The sequence below is a fragment of the Tremella mesenterica genome (assembly GCF_000271645.1).
Source record: "Tremella mesenterica DSM 1558 unplaced genomic scaffold TREMEscaffold_6, whole genome shotgun sequence".
NCBI lineage: Eukaryota > Fungi > Basidiomycota > Tremellomycetes > Tremellales > Tremellaceae > Tremella > Tremella mesenterica.
In genome coordinates, this window is record NW_006711230.1 from 935,080 (window position 1) to 957,282 (window position 22,203).

Consider the following 22,203-nt stretch of genomic DNA (forward strand, 5'->3'; position numbering starts at 1 on the left):
GTCTTTTGTAGGTGAGACACGCTTCCTGAATGGCAGCCGAACAACACCGTTGTTTGTCGAAGTAACCCTCGCTTATATTGAGATGAGACACTATAGCGTGGGAATTTTGATCGTCCCTGCGATGCCTTTTGTTGATGAAACGCGAAGTTTGCTGCATGTTGACGACGAGGGTTTAGGTTTGATTATACTAAATACTGAGCAGTTCGTCGAGCTTCTCTCTTTTTCCCATCTGCTTTCAAAACTTTCTATCTCTCTTACCTAGAAAACAGATTTGTTACCTTGAATCATCTTTTATTTCTTTAAGTATTTTTAACGTCATGGCCCCTCCTACTCCCACCTCTAACCCTTTCGCCGCCATGAGGAACTTTGGTGGTATGGTGTCGTCTGCTCGTGAGTTATTCCTCGACACTTACCTTACTTCGCCGGACTTGGCTGATGTTCAGTTTCCTTCGGCGACAGATCTCGCCAAGTCTCCTCCCTCGGCCTCGGCACCCTCTCTTTGGGGGAGCCGTCTGGCGATGTCCCGCCTCCTCGCTCCGCTTCTCCTCCCGCCGGTCCTCCCGCTGGTTCTCCCTCTGCTTCTCCTCCTCCTGGTTCTCGCTCTGCTTCCCCTCCTGCCGCCAGCCCTCGCCGCAGGACGCCCGCCTTTCGTCCTGGTGAGTCTCCGTCCTCCTCCGACCAGGAGTCGCTCAGTGGTTCGGAGTCGGACGATCAGTCAGACTTCGAAGGAAAAGGGGGTGATTATAGTGATGAGGATGATAGAATCGTGTCGGAGGGTGAAACCGAGTTAGAGGAACACTCGGATGATGATATGGTGGCGGTTAGTGTAGAGGACAACAACGTAGATAGTCCTGAGCGTGAGTTCTTCGTCCAACCTCTCACACCTTCGCCGAACTTGGCCTTGTTTATCTGTTCTTTAGCTCTCCAAGACATTGCTAACTCGTAGCCGCTCCTGCCCCTCCCCCTGCTCAAATTGTGGGCCAGAAACGACGCCGTTCCCTCTCCTCTTCTTCTTCTTCCTCTTCTTCTTCTTCCTCTTCTTCTTCCTCTTCCGGGGTTCTCCCCCCCCCCAACGCCATCGCCGCTGCCGCCGCTGCTGCCGCCGCCCGCCCTGCCGCCGCCATCGCTCCTGCTGCCGCCGCCGGTCCTGCTGCCGCCGCCCCCGTCGCTGCTCCCCCCCCTTCTCCCAGAGGGGAGCCTTCGCCCAAACGGGTGAAGAGATCACTGCGGGAAGAAGAGTACTTGTGGGAGAAGATGAAGTCCGAGCCTGGTCGTTGGATCGCGGTTGGTGTTGACGAAGCGTGTGATCGTTGCCGGTGAGTCCACCTATTCGTACTACGCCGAAGTTACTCCTGCTAATTAGTAGACGTGAGATTATCACGTATAATCGTCCAAACTGGCCCTGCCTCAAGGCAGTCAGGCCACACAACAAGGCCCTCCGTTGTGCTTCATGCACGTCTGGCCCCTGCTCCTTCTGTCCCGTTTCCTCTGCCCGGGACATCCCGCCCCGTCCCTTCGACGCTTCTCCTCTCCCCCCTCCCCAGACTCCAGCGTCTGTCCCCCGTTCGCGGGTACCGCCTTCGTCTCTCCGGTCGGTTCGCCGTACTTCGCCGGACCTCCGCCCGTCGCCTCCGTCGCCGTCGCCCTTCGCTCCTGTGGCCGGCCCATCACGTCTCCCGGCTGTTCCTCCTTCGTCTTCTCGCCGTCCTTCGGCCTCTGCTCCTTCGGCCTCTCGTCCTTCGGCGCCACGTCCGTCCTCTCCAGTGGTAGCTTCTCCTCCGGCTCACAGCACCCGAAGTCGGCGTCCTTCTGTTCCTCCGGCCACTTCGGCGGCCCCTCCCGTCACCCCTCCCTCTGCTTCCCAGAAGACACCGAAGTCTTCTTTAAAGAAATCAAAAGGGAAATCTAAAGAGAAGGAGGTTGCCTTCAATGATGGTGATGTGGAAGGTGAAGATACTCAGCGTGCTGGTCCCTCTGCTCCCCGGTTGTCCCTCGTCCACCCTCGTATCTCCCTGGACGTCCGTATTCCTGAGGACGAAAAGGAATTCGCCACTTATCGTTCTCTCGTCCTCGGTCTCACTACTCAGCTCGAGGCCGCCCGAAATGATACATCTCTCCTGCTTGACTTCTCTTCTCGTCAAGCTAACGCTTTAAACAATCTCACTGCGGCGTTAGTAGATGTAGTCAACACTGAGGCTCTGGACGACGAAGCAAGGACAAGGTTAGCGGACGTCTCTCGCCGAAGCCTTACTGAGATAGCCGATGTTCGCCGAAGACTGTTCGACACCCCCTTCCTAGTCACTCCTATGGCGTATGAGCCACCACCGTCCCTTGACTGGTTAGGTCGCCGTAGTAGTTCTCGTGTCCCAGCTTCCGCCCAGACTGCTCTCGACCTCCTCAGTCTTCCCTTCGAGTGTCTACGGACCATACGTTCTCTGTGGAGGACTCCGAGCATGCAAGCTGCTCGAGATGTCCAGGACTTCGGTGACTTCTTTGGGGCTATGAATCGGGCATGGAATGCTTCTCTCTCTACTGCGTTCCCGTCTGAGACTCTCGATCTACCTTCGGTCATCGGTAGCCTCCATACCAATCCCGCGGGACCGAGTAGATCGAAGGAGAAAGGAAAAGGAAAAGGTAAGGGTAAGAGTAAGGACAAGTGAGCGGTACGTAGCTGTAATCCTATGTTGTATGCAGTACGTTCTATCTCCTAGCCCTTCGCAGGCGCCCTTCCTTCGGCTTAGTAGGGTGAAGTTCGTGGAACTTCGCCAATATGTCATCAGCTCCATCGACGTTCTCCACTGGTTCCCATGATACTGAATCGTCTGTTCCTTCGTAACCTAACCACTCCACCAAGTACTCTAACTTTCCTGACCTCTTATTTACTCTAGAGTCCACAATATCCTTTACCTCCCAAGACTCTCCCACATTGTCTACTTCTACTGGCCCAGGTGGCTCAGCTTGCTGACCAGGAAATATTGGAGGGTGATAAGGACGGAGCAAGGAGACATGGAATACATCATGGATACCTGCCATCGTTCCTGGTAATTCCAATTTACAAGCATGAGAACCTACCTGCCGTACTACCTTGTACGGCCCACTTTGCTTAACATCTAACTTCTTCATTGGTCTCTTCGTCTTAATATTCTCTAACGACAGCATCACTAGGTCTCCTTCCGCGAAGTTCGGCGTAGTCCGGTGTTTCCTATTGTATCCTTCGGCGTACTTCTCATTAGCTTTCTCAATTCCTTCGATACAATCTTTGTGTATTTCAGTCAAGTCTTTTACCACCACCGTAGCAGCGGGCACTTCGACCTCGCTAGCCTTTATCTCTTCAGCCCAACGAGGGTGATATCCATAGTTCGCATAGAATGGGGTTTTGTTTATCGCAGAGTGCTGGGTGTTGTTGTAAGCAAAGCTAGCTCGAGCGAGTAGCTTTGACCAGTCGTTCTGCTGATAGGAGGTGAAGATTCGAAGATACAGTTCCAAAGACTGGTTGGTTCGTTCGGTCTGTCCGTCAGTCTGTGGATGATATGCAGTAGAGAGATGTAGTCTTATTCCGAGACTATCGGTCAAATTCTTCCAGAACTTGGAGGTAAACTTCGATCCCCTGTCCGATACTATATTCTCTGGCAACCCATGCTGGGCCACCACATAGTCCAATATCAACTCTGATAGGCCGGCTGCGGTTAACTTCGTCGTAGTCGGAATAAAAATGGCCCATTTGGTCAACCGATCCACCACTACCAGGATGGAATTATATCCATGGGAATTTGGCAGCTCCTCGATAAAATCCATCGAGATGCTAGACCAAGGTTTCGTAGCTACCTCCAGTGGTTTAAGCTCTCCATGGGGTTTCTGTCTGTTAGTCTTTGCCCTCTGACATACCGCGCATCCAGCGATGTAGTCCTCAACATCCTTCCTTACTCCAATCCAGACATAGTCCCTTAGAACTAGCTCAAGGGTCTTCGCTGAACCTGGGTGACCAGCTAAGGCCGAGTCATGTCGCATCTTCATGATCTTCAGCCGAGCATCGGCGTAGTTCGGCACATAAATGCGATCGTCGAATGTGAGGAAACCTCTTGAGTTCCACCCCCCACAAAGGATTAGAGGAGACCGCGAACTACGGCGTAGTTCGGTGATTGATCCTGGTTCCTGCACGTTATCGTTACACGTAGGATGAGAACACTCAGCGCAAACGACTCCTAATAATTCTTCTCTGACCCCTTCTATGTCTTCGTCCTCCTGAACTCCAAGTACTAGATCCATAGGGTCCACAAGATCATTTTCCTTTACCTCCCTTGTCCCTTGCAATGCTCGAAGGAGGTGACGCAACTCCGACGTGGTGGCGTCAACTTCGTCGAACTTCGGCAGACCTTGGATAAGGTTGCTCTCTTGTACCATGGTACTTCCTTTCCCGGAATGATAGTCCGCCCGTCTAGATAATCCATCTGGAAGACTTGCCTGGGTTCCTGGCCGATAAACCATTTTAAACCTGAAGTTAGCTAGCTCCTCTACCCACCTACCTTGCCGAGGACTGAGTTGTTTCGGCTCCATCCAGTAGGTAAGGTTTAGATGGTCGGTAAGTACTGTGGTTTCTACCTGCAATAATAAGTGTCTCCTTCTTCTGAAACCCTCCACTACAGCGAGGAACTCCTTTTCTCCTACCGTATAATTCAGCTGAGCTGTGTTGAAAGCACCAGACTCAATAGCTACCGGGTGTTCTTGACCAGCCGTGTTGATCTGCGAAATTATGAACCCCCAGCCGAAGAACGACGCATCTGTCTGTAATATCGTCTTCAATGTAGGGTCAAAATGGGCTAATACCGGCGCAGTACACATCCTAGCCTTCAACTCTTTGAAGGCTGACTCCTGTTCGACTCCCCATACAAATGGTACCTCCTTCCTTGTCAAGTCATTGATAGGTCTAGCAATCTTCGAGAAGTTGGGGACAAAGCGCCTGTAATAGCTTACAACTCCAATGAATCCCCTTGACTCTCGTAGATTCTTAGGACGTGGGAAGGAAGTGATGGCATCAATGTATTCTGGGTTCACCGATACACCTTTAGAGGATACCACGAAACCCAGAAACACCACCGAATCTCTTTCGAACTCGCACTTACTAGCTTTCACGTACAGGCTCGCCTTCCGCAGTACCTCAAAGACCTTCGCCGTAGTTCCTCGTAATTCCTCCAACGTATTCCCATAAATGAGGATATCGTCAATGTAGACCACGACTCCATCCCCTAGTAGCTCTCTAAACACCTCATTTAGGAAGTGTTGGAAGACCGCGGGGGCGTTTCGCAGCCCATCACGAACAACCAGAGATTCAAACATACCATACTGTGTCCTGAACGCCGTCAGGTGTTCATGTCCCTCTGTCACCCTCAACAATTGGTATGCTCCAATTAGATCTAGTTTGCTGAAATACCTTGCTTTTCCAAGTTCTTCGGTAATTTGACCTATTAGAGGGAGAGGGTAGGCATCTGGTATGGTCGCTTCGTTCAGTTTTCGATAGTCGATGACCATTCGCCATTGTCCTTCGGCTTTCTTCGGTATCATAAACATTGGTGAGCCGTATGGCGAGTTACTTGCCCGAATTCGGCCAGCGGCGATTTCGCGATCTAGTATGTCTCTCAGCGCGCGTCTCTGATCTTCTCCTTGAGCATAGAGGGAGGCGACCTTAAGGTTCGCCCCCTCCTTAAGCTCAAACTTCAAATCGTAGGACCTTGAAGGGGGAAGGGTCTCTCCTCCCTTCTTCGGATTAAAAACGTCAATGTACTGGTGGTATTGTTCAGGAACTACCTGGAACAACTCGTCTTGTTCCTCCGGGCTCAGCTCTTCAAGCTCATCTTCGCCGCGGAGGTCTATCGCGTCCGTCAGAGTCGGCAGCCCTATGGCCGCTAACTTCGCCGCACTTGGTGGGGTTGGGATGGGAAATTTCACCGAGTTGTCTCTTCCATCAAGGACAACCCCTTCCTTCCTCATCCAATCCCACCCTATCACAACATCTGCGTCGCAGAGCGTTGTTACATCGAGACAAACAGATCGCACTTCGGCGTCCTTCGTCAAACTAAATCCGACTTCGACAAACTCGGTGATGGGTCCAGCGACACTCACCGAGCCGTCGAACATGTGAACGGGTACGCTCACCTGATATCGCCTCTTGTCTACACCTATCTTCGCTGCCGCCCTAGGGCTTATATATGAACAAGTAGCTCCAGTGTCCCAGAGCGTAGTTAGCTTTATTCCATTAATGAAAATGTCCGATTTAGGTTGATCTCTGGAAACGGAAGGGATGAGGAGATGATTATCGGCATTGCATGAACAAGGGGTACTGAGTGGTGTATTTTTGTATTCACAATCCTCTGGCTCCATCAGCTGTGTTTCTTTTATGGGTTTGGGAATGGTGGCCGAGAGAATATGGCGGACCCGCCGAGCCTCGCCTACTGCGACAGGTCCTCTTCTTTTCCCTGGTCCTCTTCCAAATCTACTTCTCCTCCAACCGCATTCAAGTTCCTCCTCTGTCCGAGAGGTACTGCGTTCCCTCCCGATCCTCCACCACGTTCTCCGAACTTCTCCCCCCATGGAGGCAACAGTCCAACCTTAACCTTAGCCTCCCTTACAGGGCATTCCTTCAGCCAATGTCCTGCTCCACCACACTCGGTACACTTCCCCTCCTTCCTCCTTGTCTCCCTCAGATCGGAGCTCGGCCTAGGCCATCTTCGGCGAACTTCGTCGATGTTTGACGGTGTACTCTTTACCACCGTCGACATCATAGCCGCCTGGACACCACCCTGCGCCGAAGGTTGCCCCTTTTCCCATTTCTTCTCTTCTTTCTTCTCCGTCCTCTGACTTTCCACCACTGTCGTTGTCCTTATCCCTCCTTCCCTTTTCCTCTCTGCCTCCTTCTCCACTTGTCTCCTCCACAGGCGGTTGTCCAAGGGAATCACAAACTCCAATAGCTCTTTCACAGTCCCAAACGATCTACCGTGTCTTGCAATTTCATCTAGAAGGTGCGATTTTAGTCCTTTCTTGGCTCGGTCAACTAGGTTTCCATCATCAGACCACTTAAGAATCGCAACATGTCGCTGGAAGGCGGAGAAGTAGTCCGAAGCAGACCCGGTTTGCTTGAGGTCGTTAAGTTGTCGGGCCGCAGTTCCTTCTTCGTCTGGATCACCAAAGTTAGTCTTGAGGTACTTAACGAACTGATCGTGTGTCGTGAGGTACTCAGGAAGAGGTCTTTTGGATAGATCGGGCTGCACTGCAAGAAGAGGTGTTTCGCGTAGATGAGAGATCATGAAAAAGACTTTCTTAGTGTCGTCGGGGAAAAGATGAGAGTTCAATTCGAAATGTACGTCGCACTCAGACAGAAAGGCGGTTAACTTGTTCCGATCTCCTCTCCAGAGGTCTGGGTTAGGTAGCTTTATCCCCTTCCGTTGTTCGCCCACTACGCTTGGGGTCGCCGAAGTTTGCCGTCCCATGGCGTACCTCACTCCTTCTGATATCCCTTCTGCAATCCCGCCCACTGTATCCCTTTCTCTTCTCTGTTCCCATTCCTCCCTACGCCTTCTCTCCTCCATCATGTCTTTGTTCATATTCGCCACCATCTGCATCAAGGCCAACACCACCCCTTGTGTTCCTTCTTCTCCCAAGTTCGCCGTACTTCCAGTGTTTTCTCTTGGGCGTGGGGTTTGGTCTGATCCAAGTGGGGATCCCGCAGGTGGGAGAGCATTAGACGGAGGAGAAGGAGGGTTAGAAGGCACCGGTGGAACGAACTCATCTCCTTGAATTGATCCCCCCACACTATCCTCCACTCCAAGGTCCTGCCCCATTGCTCTGCTAAGCTCCTCCAATGCTCTCCTCTCGTTCTCCTCCATCCTGTCTCCATCCCTACTCATCCCTCGTGTAATTCTTCTTTCTGGTTCCATATTATCTTTGTACTTCTCCGAGGTTCGCACGGGTCGTCGGTAAGAGCGATCCTTGATACTGTCACGGCCGTCGAACAACTATTTCTTAATAGACCGACGGTCGACGAACCTCGGCTAACTTCACGCTCTGAGTCGATGTCTCACCCAACCAGGAGGGCGCAGACGTCGAAAGGGGTGTAACTACGGCGTACTTCGGCGTAGTTACTCTAACTAGGGTTTTGTTCTACTGATGGCGATGTACCTTGATTTATAGCTATCTCTATCTGTCTTTCACTACTGACAACAATCAAGGATCGCTGAAGAACTTCAGCGATCTTCTCAGCTAATATTATCTACTCCTCCTAGACGTTCATCCAACCCTCTCGCGCTTTGACGTACTTCAACGCACTTCGTCCAACTTCCCCGAGCCCTCGGCCATCCTCTTCCTCCTTCGACTAACTCCGCCTAACATCGCCGCACTTCTGCTCCCATTGTCCCTACTTAGCCTAACTCCGTCTAACTTCGCCGTACTTCTGCTCCCATTGTTCCTACTTAGCCTAACTCCGTCTAACTTCGCCGTACTTGGTGTCAGAAGTCCTGAGTTACGTGTAGAGTAAAGAGGTTAAGGCGTGATGGGGTTTTGATGGCCAAAGGAGGGTCATTGTTGGTGGAGTAATCGAGGTGTCGCGACGTAGTTCGTGACAACCTATGCGTAAAGGTCATCCTCAACAACCTCAAGATCCTCCACCTCGCATTGAAGTCAATGGTCAAGAAGAATACATTGTCAACCACATCCTTGATTCTCGAATCAGCTCAGATAATGGATATGATTATCTGGTCAGTTGGAAAGATTACTCTAGTGCTCATAATTCATGGGAACCCTGGGAGAATGTTCATCATACCACAGCATATAAAGCCTTCCTCAGGAAACATCACAAGGATCCACAACACCACTTCCCTACAGCTAGAGCACATCAGAAAATTAAGGAACCTCAAACTCAAGACAACAACAACAAAGATCATCAAGGCTCAGAGGACTTTGCCCTTAGAGGGGGAGCTCCTGTCATGAATCAGTAATCATGACTCGGAATAAGTAAGGACTCAAAGTATTAGTGACTCATAATTAATTAGGAATGATAAGATCAGGCCAGATGGTAGCACCAGATGGGCATGACAAATGGTAAGGACAAATGGTGATAACAAATGGTCATGACAAATGGGCATACCAGATGGTAGCACCAGATGGGCATGACAAATGGGCTACGCAATTGGTAGCCTAAGAGCAAGAATGTCCAGACTGGTCAACCCGTTTGTAACTAGCTTTTGTCTATATAAACTTGTACTTTTCAGTAACTTCTCCAGCAATGAATCTCCTCTTACTTCTCGTCTTCCTATCCTCGATCCTCCCCTTCCAGTAAGAGACGTCACTCAACTGGTTCTAACCCAGTACTCTCTGTCCCTTCAGTATCTAAGGCAGTCATCTAGCTCGACGAGTCAGAGACTATACCCCTCAGTACCTAAGGCAGTCCCTACGCTATCGCAGTCTACCCCCAGGCGTGACATGTGGTCGGACAACTAAAGTGACTTGCAAAGGATCCGGGCAGGTCAAGATGACAATATGGGCGTGTGTGATGGTGTGGACAGGGGTAATGATGATGAGGGAAGTGTCAGATGTAAGTAGTATGTCAAGAAGAGGTCTTTTGCAAGTGACAAATAATATTTTGATCCTTGAGAAGAAGAAACTACAAGCTAGAAATGTCCTCCTTATATCCTTTTCCAAGGGACTTGTCACGCCCGTCGAACAACTACTTCCTAATAGACCGACGGTCGACGAACCTCGGCTAACTTGGTCCTTCTAGATCGATGTCTCACCCAACCGGGAGGGCGCAGACGTCAAAAGGGGTGTAACTACGGCGTACCTCGGCGTAGTTACTCTAACTGGGGTTTTGTTCTACTGATGGCGATGTATCTCGATTTGTAAATAGCTATCTCTATCTGTCTTTCACTACTGACAACAATCAAGGATCGCTGAAGAACTTCAGCGATCTTCTCAGCTAATATTATCTATTCCTCCTAGACGTTCATCCAACCCTCTCGCGCTTTGACGTACTTCAACGCACTTTGTCCAACTTCCCCGAGTCCCCGGCCATCCTCTTCCTCCTCCGACTAACTGTTACGATCCGGTAGACCAGATCCTAACACCCATTTTGAATCACATCTTCTTTACGGCGTATTACACGTAACACACCGCAAAGTGTACATGTTTCAACGTCTCCCACCTTCTTTCCGTCGTCTCAACGTTCTTCATGCAAAGTACAACGAATTGTACGCATCACAACAAGAATGCAGTTCTTTTAGTTTGGTAGTTTGATAGAATATAGTATAGGAACCGAGTAATACGACTCTTTCCTACGCAGGACGGCGGACATCCCAAAATGGACTTGGAAAAGGATATAAACCCCTTGTACTTCTTTCATAGTTTCTTTTCTTCAGAGATCAATTATCATACGTTTCAACCTTTACTGACCAAGTCATCTAATACTGACCTAGACTTCAAGCTTGTCTTCCACATTGGCCCCAAGCCTATCTTCGTTCACACCTTGGGTCTCAATATAGTTATCAGACCTGCTTTTGTCATCATCATATTAGACTCCCTCATTGTCAGTAAGTCATCTCGTCCTGCGTATCAGAGTTCCTCTATCTCTCTTATCATCTTTGTCATCAACACATCTCTTCACATCACTTGTCCACCTGCCGTCTCTCCTCTGAGACGTACCAGGCCTAACACTAACTCCGCCTAACGTCCCCGTACTTCTGCTCCCATTGACCCTACCTAGCCTAACTCCGTCTAACTTCGCCGTACTTTTGCTCCCATTGTCCCTACCTAGCCTAACTCTGTCTAACTTCGCCGTACTTGGTCTCAGATGTCCTGAGTTACGTGTAGAGTAAAGAGGTTAAGGCGTGATGGGGGTTTTGATGGTCAAAGGAGCGTCATTGTTGGTGGAATAATGGAGGTGTCACGACGTAGTTCGTGACAGGACTTCTGATGCGCAAATCATTCATATGATTTTGGGAGACTTTGTATGAATTCATGTGAATTCGTGGTCATTTCATATGAAATCGTGGTCATTTCATATGAATTCAGGTGAATTCGTGTGAAATCGTATGAATTCGGGTGAGTTCGTGTGAAATCGTATGAATTCGGGTGAGTTCATATGAAATCGTATGAATTCGGGTGAGTTCATATGAAATTGTACCAAAAAAAAATGAAAATCCCTGAATCACGGGTCACGACTTTACCGAGTCATGACATCAACCCTCCTTTCACCATCACCGAACCCTTATCCATTGGCAACCACCACAACCCCAAACTACTGAGACTGACTACAACGAAGTTACAAGAACCTAGGGAGCATTTGTCACAACAACTCCGCCTGGCAGAGAACTACGGCGAAGTTAGGAGAAAGAGACTGAGGGAGGCAGAGCAGAGTGGAGGGAGCAAGACAAAGTACGGCAAAGTTGAACGAAGAGGACCGAGCGTGAGGCTGTGCAGGAGTTGAGGGATGTTCTACGAGTAGAGAGGAGAAGTATAGATAGATTACAGATTGCTGAACTTCTTCAGTGATCCTTGATTGTTGTCAGTAGCGAGAGATATATTCAGTAGCTACAACCTTCAAGTGAGGGAGAGCTATCATTCAGCAGTCCGACGTACTACAGCAAAGTTAGCCGCAGTTCATCGACAATCACCTCATTGTTTACCACTCGACGTATCGCTACGGCGCAGTCAGCCGTAGTTCCCCAACAAGTACCCTGTCCTAGTGAGACATTGACGCCCCACTACGACGTAGTTAGCCGAGGTTTGTTGACCGTCAGTAAATAGAGAAGAAGAAACGACGACCGTGACACGGACAGTGGTTCGGTGATGGTAAAAGGAGGGTCAGTGATGGTCAGGGATATTACGACATGGTCCGTGACACCTACCATTCTTGACATGCAAGAGATTGTCTGGACGGAGTATCAGAGCCCCAAATGTTGTGTTGTTTGTTCTACAGTGTTTTGAAAGTGGTGGGGTGCATGAGTGTGGCAGCGGAATGTGGCAGTTATCGCGGGCGGATGGTACTTTGTAAAGTTCCGCGGTGTCCGGAAACTCCCGAATTACATTGTCTTCTTCTTTGTTTTCCCATTACTCCCCTCAGAGAGTACCTACAGCATTTCCAGCATACTGATCATTTCTACGTCGCTGTCTCTTCATCTCAGTACCCCTATACGTGTCAAAAAAGCAAAGATGGACGGCTTAGGGGCTCTCAAGGACATCAATGTGTGTAATTAAGACTTTTCCTTCTCCAATGTATCAATGTTCGCTGATGTTCCCCCTTTTCTAGCCTCAGCAGGTCCAGATGATGATAAGGATCATGGAAATCCTGGGAGGAGCGTCCTCAGGGGCTGCTGCATCGTCTACAGCAACTTCAGCGGCCCCGCAACAGGTCCAAAATTCTTCCCTGACCACATCTTCTTCCTTTGGTCCTGTCTCCACCAACACTGCCGCCCCAAAGCCGCCTGTGTACACCCCTCAAGGGCTTCAAAGCCTTATGAGTGTGAATAACAACTCTACATTCGATACTCTTGCGACTGCTAAGCATTCAGTGCCAAGGAACTCAATTACCGGCTGGCCAAGTGGCCTCAAAGGTAAAGGGGGTAAAGATCCTTCTCCCCGTCGCCCCACCTTGTCTTCGACCACTCAGAGGACTAGTAGGGTCCCCAAAGAAGCTACAGAGGTGGACAAAGGTGCAAGAATATCGTTGCCATTGGATGAGGGAGTGAGCACTCTTTTCAGGCTATTAAAAGTAGTAGAGTCTAATCTGCAGTTGATCTTTGTCCCCTCTCGAGATGTCCTTGCTCAAGACGCTCCCTGGACCGAAGAGAAGTACACACTCCTGCATGATCTGTGTGAGGACATGGATTTCATTGGGTTCCCTTCGTTTCAGGCAAAGTTCAATGGCTATGATGTCCGGGAGGAGGTGATCAAGGCTTTCAAGCATGTGGACGAAGTCGAAGATGGGGGCTTTTCGTGGGTCATCACTTTATCTCTTTCTCTCTGCTTGACCTTTCTTCACTTAGCTTGTGTCTGACCTGTGGATGTCATCTTGTGGCTGACAAACAACTAGATGGGTGCGCTATTCCCGACTTAATGAGACAATGAAACCTCACGCCTTTTCAATGGATATGGCTGCGGGTAACCTCATCACCTTCTTCAAGAATCAATCCCGAGCTGTCATTGTTGCAAACTCCCCCTTTCCACGCCTTGTTGGCCCTTTTGAGAATGCTTGGGAGAAGCTCAAGAAGGAGCATGGTCTTGAGACTAAAGGGAAAACCCGTGAAATCATTACCATTCGGTCTGTGAGTGCAGACTCGGATCGTCCAAGCCTGGTTCCTATCATGGAGGTAATCTCACCATCTATCTCTTGTGGCATCTGTGGTGTATCCTACCCTAGTCTATTGAGTCACGAACATCACTGTGAAGGTGATCCATCTCTTGAGGATCAACAGTCATATGATTTTCAAGATTTTTTCAACCAGGTTCGTCTCTTTGGGCCTCTGATTCCCTGTTGCTTTGGCAAATGCTGATGACCAGCCGGGGTTTGACGATGTGGATGACAAGATTCCTGGCCAAGAAGACAGTACTGCAGCCAAAGAGAAGATATTCCGTCATGGTTCAAGATCCTCCAGCCGCTTGAAGTCTATTTCGCTTGTCAACCCCAAAGAACTGGCTAGAAACGCCACGCCTGGTCCTAGCAAGTTGATTTCTAGCCTCAAGAGTCCTCAGGATGTCTCTCCTAAGACTACAATGTCGCCTCGGGCCCGAAAGAGGAAAACCGGTCCAATAGAGTTGACCCCACCAAGGTCCAGCAAAGTGGGAAAAATCCCTCGTAAGACAAACAATTCTGCCGGCTCGGCTTAATTGAAATCTCCGATGAGGCTCAGCTTAGGAAGAGGTAAGTCTTCTCTATCATCTCCAAGTTGTTTCATGAAAAAATACTCGGAAATGATCATCTGATGGCCAGAAAGTAGATTAGGACAGCAACTGGAGGTGGACATATTCTTAAGGAAAGTGCGCACAGGGGGAAGGGAAGGGATTGGTGTCAGTGTGAGAATTTTTCGGTTTATTTAGGTTAAATGAAACACATCTCATACATATGGGCTCTGTAGCAACCAGAGCAGAGACTAAAAGCACAAATGTACAAACTTCAAGCTTGTGACTCGTTGTTAACATACTGAGGGAAGTTAACTCGGATGAACCTATCAAGAACCTGTCTACACATGATGTATCTACCTACCCCATGATCCATCATACCAAGAGCCCAAGGGCCTATGAGCTGGCCCATATCCACCTGAAAAGCATCACTAGCTAAGACAGAAGCTAAATCCTCGGCCACATTGACCAGGACAGGAAGAACCTTGACATGCGGGTCATTTTGTAGAATGTTTCCTTCTGCTCTTCTCCCATAATCGTCTAGCCCAAATTCTGCAAAGTTTAGAGCCCGATCCTGCTGAAGGCCTTGGTCTGTAGCCTCTTGTGTGACAATTCCAGCAGGATCGGCAAGAATGTCGATTCCGTGGGTGTGTGCTTCTAAGATACCTGCAGGACATTAGTTCCTGTTAGATGGGTAGCTGTAGTCCACTCACTCTCAAACCACATCTGTTCTGGGGTCTCTCCCCCTTCTCTATCCATCCCATGTAAGTTCCAGCGTCCCACAAACGCTTCCAGGCTTGCATTGATCATAGGAAGAAAGCAGAAGTGGAGACACCAAATATCAAGGGGGTTGTCAAGGGATAGGAGGCCTTGATTGATGAGAAGTTGGAATTCCACTCGATATCGCTTGGTGCACCATTCTTGGAGGTCCACCCATAGCCTCTCTATTCTCTGGTTGCGTGTGGAGGGCCCCTGGAGGAAGGGATGATGATCATGGCCTGATACACATCAGCAAAAATCACAGGATAAACAAAGGAGACAGAGACATAACGTACCTCTAGCGTCCTCCATGAGTCTTTTTACACCTAGATTCTCTTTCCCGTAATCCACTCGTACCCTGCTAGGCCAGCCATGTGTCCTGACAGCTTCTTCAAAGCAAGCAGTCACAGTCTCAGCTTGATTATTGTTGCTGGCCTGCAAAAAGACAATTTTTCGAGATTTACCATCTATCCCCCCGTGTATGACAATCTTGAAGTCAATGAGCTTGTGGTGGCCATCGATGTGCCAGAGACTGTTGGCAAATGGTACCCTGTAGACACAACGGACACATGTGCGAGCATAGCGGGTTCAAAGTTCCCCTGTATCAAGGAGGTGAACCTGTAGGCGAACATGATCACGAGGTAAAATAATATTTCGTCGTTTGAGCTCAGCCCACACTGCTCTCCATCCTTCTAGGCCCCCACAAGCCCTGTAGATGTGGACAATCTCCTAGGAAAGTGTCAACTTGGCTAACCTAGGACTAGCAATGGCCAAGGAGGAAAGAGAAGAGTGTGCAGGTACTCACTGCTCGCAGATCTTCATCTGTTATCAACGTAAAAGCCCTCTTTCTGACCCCAATCTCTCTCTTGAGCTTGCTTAAAGTATTTCGAGATACTCCTAAATACTTCAGGATCTTCTTCTCTCGAAATCCCTTGGCCAGCATGTCCTTGACAAGAGGTACATTGAGTGCAAGTTGGTAGTAGCCGTTTTCACCAACAACCCACTCTTTGTATGGTCCACCACCAGCTGGGGGACCAAGCAGACTCTGTAGATTGTCTTGAACCATATTGAGACTGTCCTGAACATGTGTGAGGTGGATATGCAGGGGCGAGAAGACTGAGGGGGGGAGATTGAGCTGTATTTGCCGGAGATCTTCGATGAGGGAGGTGGTGGAACCTATCAGAGGCCCAAGGAGAAGAGGGTCACGCTCCAGCGGATTGGTGTTGATCCACTCAAGAGCATAGGATGTGTACATGGCAATATTTCGACGAATGTAGGTGGTTTCTAGTTGAGATAGGTGGAATGGAGGCAAAAAACATGTCATTCAACCGTGCTATAGAGAGATGACCAACCTACCTGCAGTGTGTCGGTCATGTTTGCAGCTTCGATGCACCTACAGATAGCAACTAGATAGAGCAAAGTTGGAACTTGAAATAGTAAAAGATGCGACAGAGCTGGTTGAGTTACAGAGGTGGTGGATTAGATCTACAAAGAGGCGGTGCAGACTCCTGGTGCTAATGGGCCCTGACTTATTTGGGAAGCAGGCTGGTTGGTGTTTGCAACGCTACTTCCTCTTGAGCGTGATCAGCTATTCTATTCAATCTCATAAATTTGGCATGAATAGTATGCATCACTTTTCCACTAGTTCCCCACTTGTTTTGATACAATCTCGTGTTTGTGGCCCTCGTAATACTTGGACATCTCACTACAGGCAAAGGCAGTGACAACCAACCTTTTGTCCCCATCTTCCTTATCAAGTTCCCTCACGTAATGTAAAAGGTGGGACCCTTGGAAAAAAACAACAGACCCTTTTGTATTAGACCTGTTGTGACAGAAAAGAGGGGACATACCAACTGGCATTTCAACTTCTATATTGAGCTGAGGCAGAACAAGCCATCCCTGACGATTTTCTGCAGAAGATTTCCACCCACCTGAGCCAAAGACTGAGATGATGGAATACGTACTATCATCATCATTACGATCGAAATGCCACTCTTCTGACTGCCCCTTGTTGATTGCAAGAGAAGATCCAACTTGTCCAAGGCGTAAAGGAGCAGATCCCACACTAATTTGGTGTTCCATGTGGTTGACTAGGTGATGCACAAAAAAGTGGGCTCTTGATCATCAGCACAGGTTGGATGAAGAAGAGAAGAGGACTGACTGAGACATTCTTTTGGAAGTGACAGGGTCAAATTTCCGTAAGTTCTTGAGTGTACCTCCTCCTGCAATCCTGTCAAAAGTTGTCATGAATTGTTGGGTTTCATTGGATCTAGCATCTTTGGAAAGAAATGGACGAGTATGATCCTTCCGGCAGTTAGAGGGAAACCAGACACCAGGGTGAAAGGGGCGCTCTTTTGTCTTCGACCTTAAGCTGGATGATTTACAGGAGGGGACAAGTCCGGACTAGTGTGTTAGTACGAGAAACATGATGGTTGGACTGCTTACTTTTTCAATCATCTCCCAGGCATTCATAATATCATGATTGTCTCGTGGAAGATTGAGATTAAATGCCATGAGCCAGAACTTAGGCCGTCCGTTTGGTGTACCCACATCATCCAAACTGCATGGAATGGCGAAGGGAAACTAGAATCAGGGAAATCATTGGTGACAATGGGAACTCACCTGAGAAGAAGAAATCAGAGTAGCAGGGGGAAGTTCAATATTCTCCTTTCTTAGCAGTTCATCGAAAGTTTGCTGGGAATTGTTCAGGGGACGCGGATTATGGTTTTTTGTTCTTTTGTCAAAGAACTCTTGTAAAAAATACGGAGAATCGGGATAGAATGTGTCTAAAATTAGCAATGACCGAAGAAGATGGTACACCTACCTGGTTCAATACGTTTTGAGTTGTAATAGTCTCTCTTAAAACCAGGATTTCCGGGATTTTTCTTGGGAGGTGCTTTATCTCCTGAAGGTGTTATCAGCAACTACTTTTGAAGAAAAAAAATAGCAGCATTTCCCCCTATTTTGACGCAAAATTGTTTCAGGAAAGTGAGAGATTGGGATTGGTACAGGAGAACTGACGGGTATTTTCCATCCTCTGAGTTCAAGTCAGCAAGTGCTCCTTCCAAAAAAAATGGCAGCATTTCCCCTTATTCAGTAGCACATGGGAGCAAGGGAGAATACCGGCAAAACATCAAGAGAGACACGGAGTAAGAGGGAGCAGTGATGAAGGAAAGACATAAAAACAGAGCTGTCGAATGGCTCACGAGATGTGTGACTTATGTAGCCAATATCCGGATGTGAAAGATGAGAATTTTGAGCCGGCAGCCGGACTGTGTCCAGGTAATGGCTGTAGAAAGTGTTGGTTTGGAGTTGAAAGGCTAGAAGAGAGTCTAACGTGTTAAATCTATAGCCGGACTGTATCCAAGAGGGCGATATCAGGTAATGAATTCCGAGTAGTCTGTATGTCTATGTTCCCATCAGACAAACAAGAGACAAAAAGCAGAAAGGTTCAACTCACGTCTGTAAGTGGGTGGTGAGGAGAGAGGGAAGGATGACGGGGGGAGATGTAAGAATGGTGAGAGACAATGAGTGAATGAGTTGTTTGGTGAGAAAGTCGTCCAATCGATGGAAGATGGACATTGCAAAGTGGCGATGAGACGCGGTTTACAAAGTACCGGCCGCTCGTCATAGGCAGTGGATGCATGACTTTTTGGACCAAATCCGTTCCTGCCAAATTTAGTGGATGAGACAACGATCAAAATTGATGATGGTCACTTCCTTTCCTTTGATCCGATGTTTTCGCATGACGGATTCGCACGGTCTCGTACTTGTAGTATTTGATCTAACTACTTTGGGTCATGCCCAACCCACTTGTATGGCCGAGTCTCCGTCTTCCTTCCCATCCGCTCGTCCTTCACGCTGATGGTGTGGCGGTGCCAATTTCCCATGAAACTTGGAAAATGCGTCGGTTTCCTATGACCGATGAAAGGAAAGATTGGTAAACGAGTCATAGGAGGGTGAAAGATCAGAGGGTTTACCTCCACCTCATAGTGGTAATCCCCTGTGATGGAGACCGCTTGGATATAGCTATAAAACCCATTATCCGTCCGTTCTTCCTTCCTGTTCCTTCATCGTCTTCCCCTACCAACATTACTCGTACTCTCATTTGAATTGATACATTCCATAGTTTTAGGTCGATCAGTCAGGATGAACACACCTAGAGCTGAGATTGAAATATGGCCGTCTCATACGCCAATAACCCAATATGCACTTTTGGCATGGGAGACAGCCCGGTACACCGGTCCTAAGTCGTTTGAAGACACAGAGGAGGCAAAAACCATCATCCAAGAGATATACTATGACGCCCATCAATCGGCCGAACCTCCACTTGTTGATTTGGAACATTCCAACACAACTGGTCTGACTTACTAATCAGAAGCGTCAAGACTGCTAGTGCGAGATTAGGGACAAGTTTTGATATCAAAGTATTGACCCCCGAAGAATGTGCAAGGATGGATGTTGGAAGGTTTATTGAGGCTGAATATGATCGCGCACCATTCACAACTGTTTGAGCCATGATAGTTGATGGTCAAGTGCAGCATGACACGCCAGTCTGGTCGCCAGACTACATCAGTTCTGTGATGCAGAAGTTTCAGGAGAAGATGGAAGCTTTTGTGAGGAGTCATGGGGGGAACACGGTGTCACATTGTGTACAGGCATGGGCGCTTGAACAATCTGGACAAGAAGTGGCCAGGAAAAACGAGTCATTTACCGGCAACAGAGTCATGATGCTTTCCAATGAGGCGTACACAAAGTATGTCCTCAATGCCGATGACACCCAGGCAGATGAATTCCCGACCTCCATATCAAAGCCAAGAACGATAGGAACGCAATGAGCAGGAACAAATGAGACATAGGCTGCTTCATACCATAGTCGGCGAGTCGCAGATTCATGTCAGCTACGTATGTCTCGACCTAAGTATGCAAGAGTGGAGTGATCAGGAGTGCAGAAGTGGATACGTGCATGCATGCAGACAGATTTTCCCTAGACTGATGAGAATCGAGAAAAAACGAGACAAAAGCAGCGAGTCAAATTATGAACAAAAATGCGGATGTATGTGAAAATGGAAAAGGATGTATGGATTTCAATGACTCTTTTGTCAAAACTAGATAAGAATGTGTTTCTCTTCGTCATATCTTGCCCTTTCATACGATTAAAGTGAGTTCTACCGAGACGTGTGGATATATATGCGGTTGGTTTACGAGATAAGATACGTGTGACATTACATGCGGTTTAGTGGGTAAGGGTTTGGCATCGTCTGAATGTCAACTTTGTTCGCAAGATTGATGTCAGGTCATGAGGAAAGAAGTGACGTTCGATGGACGAATGGGGGTGAGGAAGGTTGATGGAAGATGAGGGAGAAAAAGATGAAAGAGAGGATGGAAGTATTACTCACTCAACAACCGTTTGATAGATAAATTTGAAAGACCATACTGATCCTTTGATACGTTTGATAGTAAGTGAATAGAGTCCGGGAAGGTTTTTGATCCTACACAACTCGACGTGGAATTTGACTTCGTCACCCGAGTCGACACTGTGGATGTCAGCCGACTCTCGAATGTCTCCTCGGTTATCAGATGTGGGCTGAATGGTGACAACGAACGATGATCGTGGGTGAAGGCAGGTTCGGAATGGACAACACTAATGGAACGATCACTCACGAGTGTTCCCCGTATAAGGGTTCTTTGGTATTGGTGATAGCCGCGAGGGATGTAAGCGAGGGAGAGCTGAGCACATTATTACTCTCTGCCCTATTCAGGTTGGCAACATGTGACGAGTAGCTGCTGCCTCTTCGTAGCAACATGCCTTTGAGGCCTGATGAGACTGAAGAGCTGGTGGGGAGAGGTAGACCTCGGGAGTCGGTCTATGCATCAGTATCGATTGACATGAAGTGAACTGTAGCATTGCTGCCGAACATCATGATGACTTGCGATTGGTGCAACACATTTGGGAAGCAGCCGGAGGAAGAAGGAAGGGTATTTTGACACAGATCAGAAAAGGTCCTACTTACCTTGTTAGTCGAAGCATTCCCCATGAGAGTGAAACCCCTTCCTCCGGTGACACTCATCACGCTTCCCAGACCCAACCCCGTACTGGGTCCTGCCTTTCTCCTCCTCACTCTTACACATCTTAACTTGAACTCGTTCTCCCTCTTCACGTCGATGCCCATTTCTAACAATACATTGATCACCTCTTGCATGACCTCTTTCGGTGGGCGAGACGAGAGAGTGCTTTGGTCGACAACACCATGATGGACAGACATCTTACTATCGTCATATGTCCTATGACTAGAGGTACCTTTTGTCTGTCCCAATGTGGCGTGAGGCATCGTTGAACCGTGTGCTGACGAGAGAGCTTGACTGGGAGTTTGCGAGGTCGGGGTGGGGAGAGTCGATCTAGCTTTTGGTGATAATGGAGAGGGTATTATGACTGGAGGTAAAAGAGAAGTGGTAGTCGTAGGGATATTCGTCTTGTTATCCGCTTGCGACAGTGGCATCCTCTCACGTTGGGTCGAAGGAGACAAGGCGGACTTGGGCAAGGTCGCAGAATCTGGTACGGGTTCTGGTACATCTGCCACCAATGGCGGAGCACTCTCGGCAGTATGGGCGATGGAAGATGTTGAAGACATTGCAGCGGCGACAGTATCGATCCTCGGTCTTCCTCTCCCATCTGACACTCTGACGAAGGAACCAGTAGATTCTCCATCTCCATCAACTTCACCATCCACTTCGACATCATCTTTGACACCTTTGAACCCAGAAAGCGTGTCTTTGGCAAGGGATTTGCGTCGGAACCAATCCATGACTTTCTTCGCCGCATTGGAACTAGCTCCCTTTTGTGCCCCGGGTGGTGGAGTGACAACATCGACAGTGACCAAAGAAGTGGAGGATTGTTCCCTGTCGTGAGAACCAGGATGAATACCTTGACCGGTGATGACCATCGGAGGTGATTGTGCAGGGGTAGCAGAAGGAGCAGGAGGAGTAGCATTGGTATCTCGAGGGCTGAGGGGAGTCGGAGCGGGGGCAGTTGTAGATTTGCCTTCTCTGGGCGAAGCTGCTCGGTTTACCATGAGTTGTAAAGTTCGTCGACGAGTCTTCTTGTCTTTGTCTTTCTCCGGTTCCGCAGGTCGGGGACGTACAACACCTCCAGTGGGTGTTTGTTGCTTCGAAGCGGACGACGCAGTCTGATTTCGTTGAATAGCTGCAGCTGCACGTCCAGACGTCGGAGGAGCGGTTTTGGGCTCGTCGGCCACTTGTCCGAGTAATCGAGAGAAACCGAATTTGTCCAGTGACATACCCTTGCTTCTCCTTTTCGACTGAGCACTCTGGGTGAGCGGCTTGGGCAAACCAGCAGGTGTGAGAGCTGGCTTCTTGATAGGCTCCACAGTCGGCTCCTTCCGCTTTGGCGTTGTCTCGACTGCGGATAACGGCTTGCTCGCTCGAGGAGTAGCATCGATGTCGGTACGAATGGCCAGAGGAGCTCGGGGGGTGGTAGGCGAAGCGAGTCCTTCGGTCTCTCGACTGATTTTGGACCGAGTGGGTGTGCTCGGAGCGGAGGACTCT

The 22,203-nt window shown here is 48.8% G+C and overlaps 4 protein-coding genes across 4 annotated transcripts; 2 read left to right on the top strand and 2 right to left on the bottom strand.

Moving 5' to 3' along the window:
* Positions 1-317: 317 nt before the first annotated feature.
* Positions 318-2,660, top strand: TREMEDRAFT_62865 (uncharacterized protein; the record flags this gene model as incomplete). Its single annotated transcript, XM_007005070.1, has 5 exons — positions 318-390; positions 444-656; positions 720-857; positions 947-1,316; positions 1,367-2,660. The coding sequence occupies 5 exons, from the start codon at positions 318-320 to the stop codon at positions 2,658-2,660; spliced, it is 2,088 nt and encodes a 695-aa protein (XP_007005132.1).
* Positions 2,661-11,173: 8,513 nt separating this feature from the next.
* Positions 11,174-13,866, top strand: TREMEDRAFT_62868 (uncharacterized protein; the record flags this gene model as incomplete). Its single annotated transcript, XM_007005071.1, has 9 exons — positions 11,174-11,446; positions 11,572-11,725; positions 11,756-11,775; positions 11,820-11,843; positions 11,995-12,225; positions 12,296-12,724; positions 12,773-12,975; positions 13,073-13,304; positions 13,540-13,866. The coding sequence occupies 9 exons, from the start codon at positions 11,174-11,176 to the stop codon at positions 13,864-13,866; spliced, it is 1,893 nt and encodes a 630-aa protein (XP_007005133.1).
* Positions 13,867-16,278: 2,412 nt separating this feature from the next.
* TREMEDRAFT_62870 (uncharacterized protein) lies at positions 16,279-18,219 on the bottom strand (the record flags this gene model as incomplete). Its single annotated transcript, XM_007005072.1, has 9 exons — positions 16,279-16,382; positions 16,488-16,600; positions 16,799-16,995; positions 17,083-17,220; positions 17,260-17,423; positions 17,462-17,542; positions 17,659-17,672; positions 17,844-17,957; positions 18,098-18,219. The coding sequence occupies 9 exons, from the start codon at positions 18,217-18,219 to the stop codon at positions 16,279-16,281; spliced, it is 1,047 nt and encodes a 348-aa protein (XP_007005134.1).
* A 1,813-nt stretch (positions 18,220-20,032) lies between these two features.
* On the bottom strand, positions 20,033-20,903 carry TREMEDRAFT_31148 (uncharacterized protein; the record flags this gene model as incomplete). Its single annotated transcript, XM_007004843.1, has 2 exons — positions 20,033-20,224; positions 20,712-20,903. 2 exons carry the CDS (start codon positions 20,901-20,903, stop codon positions 20,033-20,035), a joined length of 384 nt encoding a protein of 127 aa, XP_007004905.1.
* Positions 20,904-22,203: the final 1,300 nt, after the last annotated feature.